We start from the raw sequence: 16,395 nt of genomic DNA on the forward strand, positions 1-16,395 counted from the left end.
GCGGTAGAAGGAAAGAGGATGCGTTTTGTCTCCTGAGGCAAATGAACCATAACTAAGCTAAAAAGGAATGTACAGATGTTTAAAGGTACATGAAAAGTCCAAGGGACATTATTCTATCAGTGCATGTTATGGACATTGCTGATGATGGGGGCCCTCTCCCGGGGGAAAAAACACACGTGCAGTTCTGATTCTCTTTGCCTCCCTATCAAGAGATCCAGAAAGGAACCGCCTCAGCCTTCTGAGCTTTTCTGGTAGGAATTGCTGGTGCTTTCTCAGTTTAGCAGGATTTTGTATTGTAGAGCAGATCAATAAACACTGGAGCTAATGTGCCTGCTCTATATCCTGACAGTGCATTTACTTTATTTCAGAACTTTTTGCTCTTAATTTCATAAAAATGTATAGCCTATTAACACATTTAATATTATTAATTTAATATTGATAAGCATGGATCTAAAAGTGTAACAGTTTGTTTTGTTTTGTTTTGTTTTTTAAATAAAGTCATCTGATTAAGGAGATGCAACTCTGAGTAGCATTTTGCAAAGGTCTCTGGGCGAATCATATTTGGATTTATTTATTTACTTTCTATCCCATCTTTATTATTTTTATAAACAACTCAAGGCAGTGAACGTATTTCATACTCCTTCCTCCCCTTATTTTCCCCACAGCAACAACCCTGTGAGGTGGGTTGGGCTGAGAGAGAGGGACTGGCCCAAGGTCACCCAGCTGGCTTTCTTGCCTAAGGTGGGACTAGAACTCTCAGTCTCCTGGTTTCTAGCCTGTTGCCTTAACCACTAGACCAAACTGGATGCATGTATGTTGATTTTTTTTCCAGAACAAAAGATGGGAATAGGAAGAAATATTTGGATAGTCAAGCCATAAACTAGACATCAGCTACACCCTATTGACTTCATCCTTTCTTCCTGCCCCTCTTGAGCCAATATGACAGGAGAAAGAATAGAACTGAGATTCATTAACACATTTGATTTCTTCAAAACTAGTTTTTACCTGTGGAATCTTGTAGAGATTTAAGAAGTCTGCCATATGGGATGAGATATCCGAACTCATTCCCCCAATGACAGCTATAAGATTTCTCTGGGAGTTACATTTGTAGTTGGGGAGAAATCTCTGCGATTTGAAAAGCAGGTCCAGTGTGGTCCAGTAAGTCATCCCTGCATCATAATAGCTATCATAAATGTGGAATCCTAGTGAAAGATTTGGCAAGATGTTTGCATTTTCATTGATCTCCTTTACAGCAAATGCCAAAGTCAGGACATGCTGGTAGAACTTTGTCACCATCCTGTAAACAGAAGTATATGGCCAAATTATGCATTGGACTCAGAGGTGAAAAGAGTAGAATTTCAGGGCTATTTATTTGGGGGGGGGGAAGTGTCTTGGGGGAACAAGTTTGAGGTGTATAAAATCAGACATGACGTGGAGAAAATAGGCAGGGAGAACTTATTCACTCACCCTCAAAGATTAGGACCAGGGTTCATCCAATGAAGGTGTTTGGAATGAGACAAAAGAAAACACTCCTTTTCCCAGCATGTAACTGGACAGTGAGGTTAAATTATCACATGATCTGGTGATGACTACTAAATTTGGTGGCTTTTCAAGGCGGTTGGATGTATTCATGGCAGACAAGCCAAAGGGAGGCTACTTTCTTGATGAATCATCATGAAGACTCGGTGATATATAGGGACCAGGAGCTGTAGGAAAATGTCTCCATTTCCTACTTGTAAGCATCTCAGAGAAATCTGGATGGACCAGTGTGAGAAGCAAAATGCTGGATGAAGATGGCTTTGGCCAGAACCAGAAGGTCATTTGTATACCTTATAGCCACTCATTCTAACACTGATCAAGTGATTTAATTCCTGTACTGGTCCATTCAGAGATATCTGATTATAGAAAACACACCATATTCACACAAGCAACTTTCTATAACCATTGATGAAATCAGGCGACCATACTCCCACAGTCTGAACATTGAACACACCTATGGGGTCTTTGGTCTATGCCCAAAGCTGTATTTGGCCCTTGGATTGGATGGGGAGGGGTGGACTTCATCATGTGTGCGGTGGCAGAACAATGGACTTTCTCCATCATGGGTGGTGGTGGTGGGCGGGAACCATTCACGGTTTTCTTGCTTTAAAAAGAGACCCCTATTTTGCCCCTTAAGTTCCTAGAAAGGCAAGACCCAGGAATTGCGTACTCCTGAAATTCCAAACTCACATGAGTAAGGAAAAATATATACATATTATATATATAACCTTACACTGCAAGTTCAATATGGAGGTCCATGTAGGGATGCTGCTCGAAGTTAACTGCAGGGAAAAAGCAAATAATTTGAGAAGCCATGCCCCCGATGATGAGATCCCCAGATTTATGCCAGTCATGAGGAACCGGCTGCATCTCAAGCAAGGGACAATCCATGCTGTTTTTTGAGCATGATATTTGAGGCAATAGCAGGAGCATCACTACTAGCATCAGAGCCCACGTGAAGACTTTTTCTCTGGAAGTAGCCATTGCTGCATCATCACTTGGGTCAGCCACCTTCGCCCAAGGTGCACTGAAACGTTGAAGACCTGGCTTGGAAAACGGCCTCCACCTGAACTTGAGTATCAGCATCCTTGAGAATGCATAAGTCTTACAGAACCCTGACTGTCTTCTGCTCCTGCTTATGGCTCTAAAAGGTAACACCAGAGGCATTTGTAAATCACATCTTAAGCTGCAAATGAGTTGGTTTGGATGTGGTTTTCAGCATTATTTTCCAGAGAGTTCCTGGCATTGTGCCAAAGAGAACTAATGATAGAGAATTTCAAGGGTCATAATTTGGCCTCCATGGAATATCCTTGGTAGCAAAGGATTTCTTTTTTCCTCTTCTTCTCTCCTCTTTTTTTCCCCTTTGTTTTCAGGCAGATAATTGGCAACTTGGGATTGGAAAAAAAAATGTGTCTAAAGAAGTGCAAGGAAGGTAAAGCACATAGGTGTAATGATGTTGTCACTCAAATGACATGACTTAGATACATGCACCTGACATTATGACACCATAGCAACACGCCATAACACACTTGTCTTTATTTTGACATTATCATGGCTTGTTATGGATGCCACTGTGGAGCAATTGGTAGCATTACTGCAGACAAACCCTAAACTTGTCCTCCTCTACTGTCCCACAGAAAATTGTTGGTCATAAGAAAAATGACATATCCCAAGTCCATCTTCTCCCATCTCTCATTTTTATGGTTTTATGGTTTCAGCTGTTTTTCATCTATCTGTTGTTCCACCAACTGCATTTCAGGTTCAGATTCTCCAAGTATCAAATCTCTGAAAACATGACGCAACCTCTCTCTTTTTATTCGCACATCAAAAGTCAGTGCGAAATTACTTAGCAACTAGTAATTCAGGCATTATTTTTCTGATTCTAAAACAAATAAAAAATATTTATAAATCATCCAACGTACACTATGGTTTTGATATCAGTCCATCAACAAGCTTTCTTCCAGACACAAAGCAGGATCAAAGACTTGTTACATTTCTTCAAATTATAAGAGCAGAATAAAAGATTTGCAGGTTATATTGAATTTCATAAAATTTATGTAAAAGGCAATAATATACAGTAATAAAATCAAAGTCAAATGATGTATATCTTTTCTGATTCTCCATGGAACAGCACTATACTTGGCAGTTTCCCAAACAAAATTCAGCTGCTTCCAAGTGATTCTGGATTCTTCATCTGCAACAAAATATATAAAAGTCATCAGAAGCACCAGGAATTGTTTTCATTCTCTCATCCATGGATATCCCTATTAAAAAGCCAGTTGAGAGGAACAGAAGCCAGTGTTTCTATCACTCCATGACTACCTGCATAGAAGATTAAAATGAGCCTAGTGTTTTTCAATCTGTTCTAGAGAAATGCTGAAAGGAATTGAACATTTTATGGCATCTTCGAGGTGTCACATCTCGCAGGGATTATGTAGCCAACACCAGATGGACCCATGGATATTGACCTCTTCAGTACATCAAGGCTTTGGTCCATTGGGACTTTCACATAACATGTTAGTCAAATAGCAATGGTGTAGACTGAGTTACCAATTTTAGCTGCACTCACACATATGCAGCATTTCCTGTTCATGGTAAGAATTTTATCAGTCAGTTTGGGCACACTTCAGCCAGTGTGCCATAAATGCAACCAATGCCCAGTTTTACCCCAAGGATGTCCATGCTAGTAAGACATAAATGTGGTATAATGACACATGAAGGATGAAAAAAAAGAAAAGAAAAGAAAAAAAAAGGTTCAACATTTGTTAACCCAGTTTCATTGCTGCAACTGAATGGTTCAAGTGGCCTGCTTTCTCCTGACATTGCAGCAAAATGTTTTTTCTCAATTTTTGCAGTTTCTAATGGAGAAAGCCATTTTTTTTCCCTTTCCTCTTTACAATATAAGATTGTAATTGACACTCAAGATACAAAATCCTAAGGAAACTGTAAGAGTTATAAACAATTGTCTCACACCTGTAGGTCTCTTCTCTAATTTGTCTGTCAATCTTTTTTTCTCTGTACATGAATTAAAGTAGGGAATGGACATTTTGATATGTATGAGCTCATTGTCCCAAGCATGACCAGGACATGGGATAAAAGGAGGGGAAAAAATTATGAATAGGAACCACACTACCAATATCCAGGGAATGGGGGACTCTGAAAAAGATGTTTCATTCATTTTCCTTCAAGAGACAGGAGGGAAACTGTAACCTATCCATATTTTCCTCATAACTGCTCCATAGGACCAAAATGGATGAGGTCAATGAAGTTGGTGGTTGTTCTATATGTACTGTATACACTGAGGAAAATGATGGAAGGTAATACTGCAGATGAATTCAACAGGAAGAGATGTTGGAGTAAAAATATCACTTGGATGTAGAGCATGAGCCCAGGGTGGGGAAAATGTACCATTGAGTAAGTAAAAACTCCTATGAATGAACTCAACTCCTGGTGACTTTATGGAGAGCTCTTCTTGAAGTGCTTCATTTTTGCCTTCCTCTGAAAAGTTTGTTGATTTCACAGTGTAACCTATCACTTAATATTTTCTCCACCCAAATATGAATGACATCTCACCCTCTTTCTCTTCCCAGGCCAGGTACCTCCATCTGTTGAGGCATAGATGGCAGAGTGACCCGCAGAATGTCAGCTTTCCTTGGTTTCAGCACAAGCCAGCTGTTGTCACACCTTGTTCAGTTTGAGTTTGTTCCATTCCAGCACTGAAGTTGTATTCTTTATCTATTTTTATTTTATTTATCCATTATATTCTTTATACATTTATTCATATATCCATATTCCTTATTTATACTTTATTCTTTCAGATTAAAGACAACCAGGGCTTGAATCAATCTTCCTTAATTGACAAGAAAATCTGGAAATTAATGAGAACTGTGGATTTCTGCACCATTCCCAAAAATAATTCCTTTCACAGAACATTCTTTCACACACACACACACACACCCTGAAATGTATACAAATACTGCTAACTTTCAATGTCATATACTTGACCATGAGCAGTTTTCCTATGCGTTTGTTTGTTTATTATAACTTTTCTATATCAACTCTTCTTTAAAAAATAAAATACAAGGGAGCTACCAATAAATAAATAAAATATATTTATTCTCCTATTTATATTTTTAACTATAACTTAGGTGGATGTGTTTTTACCTTTATTTTATTGTAAACTGCCCAGAGTACCCGGTTGGGGGGAGATGGGCAGTGATATCAATTTAATTAATTAAATAAAATAAATAAATAAATAAAATAAGGTATAGATTAAGTCAGTTTACAATGAAAGACCTAACCTGAACTGATTTAAGTCTTGCCAAATAAAAGCAGCAAGTGGGATCACTGGTACTTGGCTCTAGTCCCAGATCTAAAGAAGACAAAAATCCCTTGGTCATTTTCTCTCAGCAGACAAGAAATATAAATGCATTTTCAAAAGTACTAATGATTTATGTTAAAGTATGGCAAGTTAATTTTGATTTTTTTAAAAAAAAAAAACTACAGTTGTGTGATATTTAACAGTGGTGCTCATCATGCTAATCAGAGAGCAGCAGGAGTCTTTTAAAGATGAAAAATCATTTCCTAAAAATATTCCATCAGAGATTATATTATGACATCTTTGTAAAACCCAAAAAGATAATCTCCTTTAATTACAATATGTAGCAGTACACTGTATGAAACATCAACCTTTTCAAAAAATGAATTAATTCACACATGCCTATTTTCTGTCTAACTTTGCCTTTATAGGTTCAGTTAAAAATTCCACTACCTAGTTCTACTGATAAAGAAAATGCACTGCAGAATTCTCATCCAATAGTTTAATTCTGTTGGTGTTACCCCAGTCATCAGTTTATGGGTTAAAGTGGGATCTACCATGCATAATTCTACAACTAATCTTCAGGGAATAAGTGGTTGTTTGAATGCTGGAACTTGCAGTTGTATAGTTAAAGGATAGTATTTATTGTATTTATTGTTTTATAAATTTCTTGGGTGATCTCAAATAATAAAGGATTAGCAGATATGGTAGCTCCCAAACTGAGTTCTCTCATGTCAATCACAACATTATATAATAGGATGCAATTATATTGGTTTATTCTTTGTCCTTGCTAATACTTCCTTATTATTCAGCTCAGGTCTCAACAGAATAATATAACACTTTGGAGAAAAGATGCAGATGAGCAGGGCAGCCCCAGAGGCTAAAATGGAGAAGATCTCCACAGCTACCATGTATTTGCCTTTGGCACTCAAATAAGTTGGGATAAAAGTCAACCAGACACTGCAAAACATGAGCATGCTGAAAGTGATGAACTTGGCTTCATTGAAAGTATCTGGCAATTTTCTAGCTAGGAAAGCCACTATGAAGCTGATGATTGAGAGAAGTCCCATGTAGCCCAAGACCAAGTAAAACATGAAGGCAGATCCTTCATGGCATTCTGCTATTATCTCCATCATCAGGGATTTCTTGTCCAACCTGGGGTATGGAGGAGCAATGGCAAGCCATGTGGAACAAATGCTAACTTGAATGAGAGAGCAGGAAAAGACAATAGAGTTGGCCAGCCTTTTCCCCATCCACCTCCTCATATTGGATCCTGGTTTGGTGGCCATGAAAGCAAGAACCACAATGATGGTTTTGGCCAACACACAAGAAACTGCCACAGTGAAGATGATGCCAAAAGCAACATGCCGGATGAAGCAGGTGATCTTGGTGGGCCATCCAAGGAATAGGAAAGAACAGAGGAAGCAGAGCAGGAGGGAGGAAAGAAGGGCATAGGTGAGTTCTCGGTTATTGGCTTTGACTATGGTGGTATCTCTGTGCATAATAAAAGTAGCAAACACCAAGGCTGTGACCAGTGAAAAACAAACAACAATTGAGACTAAACTCATTCCTAATGGTTCTTCATAGGAAAGAAAGGTTATTATTTTGGGGAAGCAGCTGTCATTGCTCTTGCTTCGATACTGATCATCTAGGCACTGGATACATTCATCCATGTCTGAAATGGAAATGGAAAAAAAAAGTTAAGAAAATAAGGATGTCTATTAGAACTTGACTGTAGTAGAAGCCATATCTGGACAGCTCTCTTCAATGTCATGTAGGAGCCATCAAAGTTGCATGTGTTCATTTTCAAAGTCAAGCCACCACCTGTGATAGAATATCAGACTGACTTTCAGAAGGGGGAAGAGTAATTGGAGCCATTCCTGAATAGAGAATTAAATTCCAGGAAAGAGGAAAGTATGAGAAATTCAAAATAACTGTCCTTTGATTTAGTTATGTGTAAGGAGTCCTAGAGAGAAACTCTGATATACATTCAAGACTCTGCTATAATGTTTAATGGCAACAATAATTTAACTCAAGAAGTCCTAGCACTTTCTGTTTCTTAATCATGCCTACCTCTAAACTCTGACAACACCTCAAATGAGGTTCCCTCCTTGATCCCACTCTCAGTCATGTTCGAGATGGGCAGTGGAAAAATGTGCTGAATAAATAAACTCTGGATTAAGGCAATCCTGAGATGTGGAATGATACCACTTGACAGAACCCTAAGGATAGATGAAGCATTAAGGGTTCCATGTCACCTACCTGTCTTGTTGGAGATCTTTCCTTCTGGACATGGAAAACAATCATAGCAACAAAATTTCTCCCCTTCCTTCTTTTGTTTCTGAAACCCTGGCTGGCATGAATCACTGCACACAGAAATAGGACATACCTGTCCATAAAAATCAAGAGTCCAGGTTGTAACGAAATTCAGGAAAATTAGTTTTGTGGGGGATGCACATCAACTGAAGGGCAGGAAACAAGTAACTGGTCAGCATGTATGAATTCAGGCTGTAGAATGCATTCAAAGAAAAGGGGGGGGGTATTTTGGGAATAGTGTCCTTTGGGCTTTTCATTATTTGTCTCAGAAGAATGTCCAAATCATGCTCTTTTCACAGGAATGTTCCATCTCATAGTGTCCAGTGTCCTACAGAATTTCCTACAGATCTCTTTCTTTTTTGTGGGCTGGGGTCTGGTGACAAATTCTTCTATGTTTATATTTAATCAAGACTCAATCCATGTTTGGGGCTTCCGGTGGGGAACATGGCCAACTGAACAACCTTGTCCGCTAGCTCCGTAGACAGAACTGACGTGTTTTTTTTTTGTTTTTGTTTTTGTTTTTGTTTTTGTTTTTGTTTTTGTTTTTGTTTTTGTTTTTGTTTTTGTTTTTGTTTTTGTTTTTGTTTTTGTTTTTGTTTTTGTTTTCTTTTTGAGGCTCAGGCTTTTACCTGAATCCCAGAGCTTTTTCATGAGTTAAGAAAAAGCTGGGAATTATCCCATTTCACCCTCCAAAACATCGCCTTGCAGCCTGAGAATTGCAAACAGTGAAGACCCAGTAAGAGATGATGGGAGGCTGGGAAGCTATCATTTCCAACCTGTGTTTGTAGCCTTAAAGAGACATTAGGTCGAGCCCCTCCCCTCACATCTCTAAATCACTCAATTTATATATTTTTTAAAGTTTTCTTACTGTAAGAAAGCCAAGTTCATCACTTTCTACAACAAGAAAAAGTGCTCTTTCTTGGTGCCTATCATTATTTCTGGATTAACTTCAAACTTTTTTTTTTTTTTTTACTCTTTGGCTTACTTCCCGTCTAAATATTAAGGAGGACTGAGAACAATTATTCATCTCCTCATTACTATTTATGTATTTAATTTGAAGCATTCAACTTTTTCCTGCACGTTGAACTTGATGTTTTGAGTTTTCATTTTTCTGTTCACTTTCTGTAGCTGCTGGTTAGCACATTTTTTCCTTTGTCAGTTTCACTTAATAACTTTGCAAGCCTCTCGTCAACTCAAGAGCTCCTATCTGCAAGTATCTAGAGGGCACCATTATCTACTGCCTGAAACATGGACGACTTAAGGAAATCTCAAAGTTTTGTTCTGGGCTTTGTTGCAATTTCAAAGAGATTTTTCATGCCAAGTTATTATGCAAGATATTTGGGATATTGTAGAAAAGATCAGTTCTAAAATGTATCAACTGGCTGAAGATGTTCTGTGGGGGGAGGAAGAAGTTTATCAAGAGTGGGATTTTCTTCCTGACAGTAATGGACTCTTTGAAGAAATGCTGGGTGACTAACATATTTTATTGAAGAAGGAGTTAAAGTTTGACTTACAAGATGCTGTCCAGGCTGTTTTTCCTAAATATTGTTTTGGGAATGAAGCTATGTTATGCGGAGGTTTTCTACTGAGGAGCTTGATTTTTTTTTTTTTTCTTTTTAAGGGGGGCAGTAGGGCTATTTATTTATTTATTTTTAATGAAAAATGCCTTATGTGTAATATGGAGACAAGCAAACGTTCTGGGATCTTTCAATGTGAAATAAGAAATTAAGAATATGTATTAGGATTGATATTAAGGCTTGTATGATTCCATTTTTTCTTAATGATTTAAAGTTTGTTTGATCTTTTAAGATTTACAAGATAGAAGAGTAAGTGTTTGGTTTTAGAGTTAATAGGGTTAAGATTGTTATAGTACTATTAAGTATAAAAGTAGACAATTTAAATGTTTTTATTATTTGATTTTTATTATACTGGCCAGAAATATATAGAACAGTGCTGGGAAGGAAATATTTAAATAAATGGGTTCCTTTGGATTGGGAGAGTTGATTTAGAGGTTTATATATTTGTCTATTTTTCTTTATATAAAAAGGGAAGGAGCAATGGTCTTTAGTTATTTTTAATAATGTGACTATGGAATGATTTATAGCAATAATATGATCTTGGTTAGATTTAGAGGAAAGGATTAATTATGGGAAATGCTGTATATTCTTGTTGAAAGTCAGAAGTCATCTTGTAATTTCTTATTTTTTTTTTCATTTCCTGTTTTCTCACTTTTTTCTTTTCCTTTTTGTAGTTTGTTTTCACTTTTTTGTAGTTTTTATATTTGCTTTAAACATAATGAAATTCTTATAAAAAAGACTCAATCCATGTTTACTGTGATTTTTAAGGTTTTTTTTCCCAAATATGCTAAGAATTGTATTATTTTCCTATTTAAACAGATATATTCTTTTTAATTATTATTACTATTGGTCACAGTTGTATTACTAAAGCAGTAAGAGACTGAAGTAATACTAGCATTAAAACACTTCTGGGCATGGACACTTTTTGCAGCAATGGAAAGTTGTAAGCCCAGAGGGCTTATCTGAGTGGAGGGAAATCTGTCAAGGAAATCTAAGAATCCATACCTGATTAAAGGTTCTGGGCCACTCAACAATACCATCATCTATGAAGAATTGTTCTCCTTCAAAAGCTGTCGGTTTCACCTGCCCAATTCTGACTTTACGGTAGGAGTTGTTTGGGAATAAAACCATCTGCATGATATCCAAGCCAGCATCCATTTCCCTTCTGTCATTAAAATGCATGCTCTCTCCCACTGAGTTGTTGAATGAAATGTCACGAAGAAATGCGTGTAGCTGGCAGGAAGGGAAAAACAATAGAGGGATATTGTAACTAACAGTACAAGGTCAATCCATGAGGCGTCTGAAGTGCAATTGTTATGTAGGAGATGCTGCAGGAGAAGAGCCCTGCTAGTCTCCCATAGAAAAAATCTGAAGGAGTCTGGTAGTGCGAAAAGCTAGGAAGATGACCTTGACAGAAATATGCAGGATGTATTACCTAGGAGAAAAAGCTAAAGATCCACCTCTCTTCCTTCTCTCCCTATTTCTCACCCTACCCATGAATATCTTCTCTTGCCCCTCTACTCCTGCTCTGGGTGGTAGAGAGGTGGACACATGTGAAGAATTCATAGATGCCCCAAAGCCAACTCAGTGTTGGGTAGACTACACACCTACCAGTGGACTGATATACACGTTCCACAATAAAACCATGGTGGGGGGGGGGGAGTTATGCAGAGAGTAAGGAGGATGACCTTAATGGAAATATGCAGAAGCTGCTGCTTAAGCAGAAGGAGCCAAAGCATTTTGTTTTAAGTTGAAAAAAGAGATAATATTTGGAAAGTCATTCAGACAGGAGCCTCCCTGATCACTGACTCTAAAGAGGAGGAAGAGGTCCAGCACAATCAGGCTTCCAAGATTATTTTATTACAGCCACTTTCAATAAAAGCCCTTTAGTGGAGCTAAGTCATCATCATCATGGGACAATGGCAGGGCTGGCTTTAGGCTAAGGCCAAGTAGGCACTGGCCTGGTTTGCTGAAGCTTAGGGGGTACAAACACTGACCCTCCTTTTGAATCATTCTAAAAAGGTAATTATTTTCATGCAGTGAGTGGCACCATTGGTTAACGTGGCCAAAGGTTCTCAGGAACCCTTGAATCGGCGTTGAGAGTGGGACTAACTCTGATAGCTGTTTAGGAATAAGTGTAGAGGATGTTGCTTTCTGTGGGTAATTTACAGCCTATAAGCCTGATAAAATGCTGTATTTGTTGGTCTTTAAGGAGCAAGAACATTTGGTTATTTGGTAGATTGAAATCAATGCTGTATCAAAGTCTCATGCACAATACAATGAATTATTGTTCATTGTCTGCAGAATGATGAGTTTAAGGGAGGATAAGTGGGAAATTATCCTTTAAAAAATGATCATAAAGAAACCCAGCAGTATACGGTAATGATTACGGCATGGGACTGACACTGGCAAAACCAGGTTCTAGTTTACACTCATCTGCAGAATTTCTTTGGATGTAAAAAGTTGCAGGAAGTCTGGAAGAGATTCCCATCTCGCCTCTCACATCAGTTAAGAGCACAGCCTCCCAAATCCCATGCCAAGCTCTTCAGTAGCAGGGGAGGCACAGGGCTCTAAAAGTGAAAGCTATCCAGTTGATGAGCTTTCTGAAACTTCATCCTATTATTTTAAAGAAATGTTGTTAGGAGATACTTGTTTTCTGCTGAAGTAGACTGCTACGACCTGAACAGGGGATGAAGTCTCTCCCAGCTCAAAGTATCTCTCAGGGGTTTTCATTGAGAATAGGAGCAAGCTCTGCCAAGGTTGCTAACTTATGCTCCTGTCCAAAAAGCTATCTAGAAATTTTACCAACAATCAGAATCTTTTTCAAAAACCAGATCAACACAGATTGCAGTGATAAATGTATGATGTGGTGAAACAATACTATTTGTATTAAGAAATATTTGTGGACGAAAAATGGCTGAAACATTGGACTGGAGAGACCCAGGTTCATGTCCACCCTAAGCCACAGAAGCTTATATAATATAATATCTTATATTATTAAATCATTCATCCTGTTTCTCTCGATTGGTTTTCCATTCCTAACCCTGTGAGGTCTGTTTTTATGATTTCAGTTTTTTGCTCTTAAGCATTCTTAAGCATTCATTAAAATATTGCTGCTGGAAAATTTACTTAACAGCTGAGCTGCCAGTCCCAATTTTGGTTGCTAAATGAGGACTACTTCTCTTAGTAGGTAACCAAATCATTTTTCTCTACAGCTAAACATTTGGGTTTCCATGAAAGCTATTATGGGCATAAGTACCTGAGGATGCAGGTATTAATTCTAATCAAAAACACATATTCGGATTGCTGCTGGAAAATAATTATTAGTCAATGACATTTGACAATGATTATTAGTTGGTGATTAATCATTTTTCTCTACAGCCAAGCATTTGGGTTCCCATGAAAGCTATTATGGACATAAGTACCTGAGGATGCAGGTATTAATTCTAATCAAAAACACATATTTGGTTCATGATTGGAAAAAAGGGCTTTGATATTTCATTTTATAACAGGAGGATCATGCAAAGCATTTATGTTATGGGTGTATTACCTGCCAAGGTTGCATGTCTTGAAACTCAAGTCTTCTCTCACCCATTCTTGCTCTGTGTTTGGTCTTTGATGAGTGGATTGAATGGAGAGCATGGGCAACTGCATAGACCGCACTGTAGATACTGTAGCTGTGTCCACTCATCCTCACTTCAAAAACAGACCGAGGAGGCTTCTCCAGGCTCTCCTTGCCAGTACATAGTTCATCCTGCTCCAATGGCTCCTCAGAATTCAGAAATGAACATTCAAAAACCTGTTCCCAGAACAACTGGACAAAACCATCTCCTTCTGGCTGGTAGGGGTTTTTCTTCTGAAGATACATCTGGAACTCCTGAGGTTCATTGGAATGAATTGTGAAGGACATGGCACCTTGGAACATATGATAATCCATCCTTCTAGTCACACCCGTTACTGCAAATTCCATCTGGGCTGTCATGATCCACACTTTTCCAGAATATGTGCCTTCAGAAACTAGAAGAGTATTAAAGGTATTTAACCACATAAGATTCATAGTATCTCCATAGATGATAAATGCTCTGGCCCTCTCATCCATAACAGAGACTTGGAGATTTCCAAACGTACCCATATCACTTTGGGAAAAGACACGACCATGGCGTGGGAACAACTGTATGAAGGCTGAACAGATTCCATTCTTGGAAAACAAGGCTTCTATGGTTTTCAAGAAATATTTTCCACTATCATCATCTCCTGTAAAAAGACCTACCCATGTCCAGCTGAAGTGCAGAAGCAAATGGACGATTCCCATGTACTGGTTTCTATCATTTGGGACCATGTGATAAAAGGTAGGACCTTCAGCTGTATAAATTTCTTCAGGGGCAAATGATCCATAGGTGAGCTTAAAAGCAAAGTGAAGATAAGCGTGATGCATTTTCATAAATGAATCATACCTGCAGAAAGGAGATTCGTATGTGGCTATTTATCCTCACTGAAAATAAAAAAAAAAGTCTCCTTCACTTATTTAATAGAGATGGAGAAATATGCTGCACTTTAATTGCAAAGAAGGCTTCTGAATGTCCCTGATCATCCCAGAAACCCTTATTTCTCAAATACACTCAGTCTGTTCCTCATCTTTTCCAGTTCCATGAACACAGGACAAACTTGATTTTCCTGCCGTGTCTGTTTCCAGTCTCAAAACTGCAAAATCACCTCCCTGACGGTCATCGGTTTAGTCAACGTATCAAAAGCCATTCCCTGCTGTTATGCATCATCCTCACCTGCGGAATCTTGTAGAGTCCTAAAAGATCTGCCATGTGAAAAGAGGTGTCAGATCCAAGCCCTCCAATTACAGCAATTAGGTTCTTTGGGGCTCCACATTCATAGTTGGGAACAAAACTGTGTACTTTGAAGAGCAAATTGAGAAGATTATAATAGGTCATCCTGTCATCGTAGTAAGTGTCATAGATATGGAAGCCCAGCGTGACATTTGGCAGAATGGTTGGAGATTTGTTGATCGTATTTACAGCAAAGGCCAAAGCCAAAACGTTCTGGTAGAATTTGGTCAGCATCCTGCAAAAAGAGTTACACGTCTTTTCACATGTGGCCTTGATGATACGGATAAAGGCCACTCTGGCAGGCGCAGCTCTTGGGAAGATGCAGAATGACCAGATTTATAAGGATGAATCAGCAGGTTGAAAAGAATGGAGCAGAGAGAGGGAGAGGGCAAGGTTGAAATATGGGTGCTTGTGAAATGTAGCTGAATAGACATCCTTATTTAGAACTCAGTAAAATGCCTCCAAGGGCAATAACTGTGATGCTAACAGCCTCCCCTGAAAACTCAAATTCTCTCAGCACTTCTCCGTTAAAGGATTTCCCCAGTCCTGCAGCCAATGACTTCCAAGGAGCTGAATCTTGACCCATTTTTATTAGGCTGATAGAAAATACTCCTCAATAATATAATTAAATTTGGGAAGAGTTGGTGTTGCAGTCTCCCCCCCCCCCAGTATTTATTCCCCTCCCTCCCTCCCTCCCTCCCTTTATCCCTAACTAAATTGCATATGAAGTTCTTCATAGAGAAAAGCAGGCAATAGTTATTCTGCTTGCTAATCAATCGCAACTATGTCAATTTTGAAGTCTTTTTCATCGATATTCTGAGTATTCATGTGGTTTCCCCAGCCCTGGGGCACTGCTTTCTCTGATTTAAGAAAGCTTCTCACGTTCTCCGCAGTTTAATGGAAAGCTGCAAGTTCAGCAAGATGGAGGTAACACTGAGTTTTTCAAGAAAGAAAGGAGGGAATAATAATAAGAAGAAGCTATACTTTCTATCAAATTAGTAGGAGATTGTAAAGAGGCTGGGAAATGACACTGACACAGCCAGAAATAACATAACCTGAATATACCCTGTAACAGGGGTACTACTTCTTTCACATTTTTATTTCCTATATCTGACTGTTTGTAGGATTTGAGTAACAGTTGATTTGGGAAGGAGGGTTGAGTTTCTTACACTGGGAGGTCAAAGCCCATGACTTGTGGAGGATAATGTTTGAAGGCAACTTCATTGAATACATAAATGACCTGAGAAGCCATCCCACCAATGAGAAGAGTCCCTGGCTGATACCAGTCATGAGGAACAGTGAGGATTCTGGTTCGTGGGCATCCCGTGGTCGCTCTTTTGCACTCTTCAAGAGACGTCGAAAGGAACAGTGCCAGGAGTCTCACCATCCGTTCAGCTGTTCTTTTCCTGGAGAATAGAGTCTGCTGCATCTGGTTCCAGTTTTGTCACCTGAGAGTTTTAGACACAACACAACAACGTCTGTCAATATAGCATTGCACGACAAAGAAACAGAGAGACAAATTAAACACACACACACACACAGAGACACACAACAGTTCAGGGATCTGAAGCCGTTTCTGTTCAAAGCGGGGGAGAACTGTCTAGGCTCAAATGGACAGAGCCCTGCCCTGCCTCCTTTCTCTAAATCTCCTTCTGAGGAATACCTGTATTTTATAAACTCTTTCTCGACTGCATATTGACTTCTCTGTTCTGGAGAACTGGTACGGTCCTGGAAGATGACAATAATTAGAATTATAGGGTAATTATAGGAGAGACAATTAACTCTGCTGGGTATTAGCAACAACACA

The 16,395-nt window shown here is 38.7% G+C and overlaps 1 protein-coding gene across 1 annotated transcript; it reads right to left on the reverse strand.

The window, feature by feature from the left end:
* Positions 1-6,621: 6,621 nt before the first annotated feature.
* On the reverse strand, positions 6,622-15,840 carry LOC134497180 (vomeronasal type-2 receptor 26-like). The gene is made up of 5 exons (XM_063302855.1): positions 15,758-15,840; positions 14,532-14,823; positions 13,448-13,627; positions 8,120-8,246; positions 6,622-7,532 (listed from the first exon to the last, which is right to left on the reverse strand). Exons 1-5 carry the CDS (start codon positions 15,838-15,840, stop codon positions 6,622-6,624), a joined length of 1,593 nt encoding a protein of 530 aa, XP_063158925.1.
* Between the last annotated feature and the right edge of the window lie 555 nt (positions 15,841-16,395).

Source organism: Candoia aspera, chromosome 4 (assembly GCF_035149785.1).
Source record: "Candoia aspera isolate rCanAsp1 chromosome 4, rCanAsp1.hap2, whole genome shotgun sequence".
Classification (NCBI taxonomy): domain Eukaryota; kingdom Metazoa; phylum Chordata; class Lepidosauria; order Squamata; family Boidae; genus Candoia; species Candoia aspera.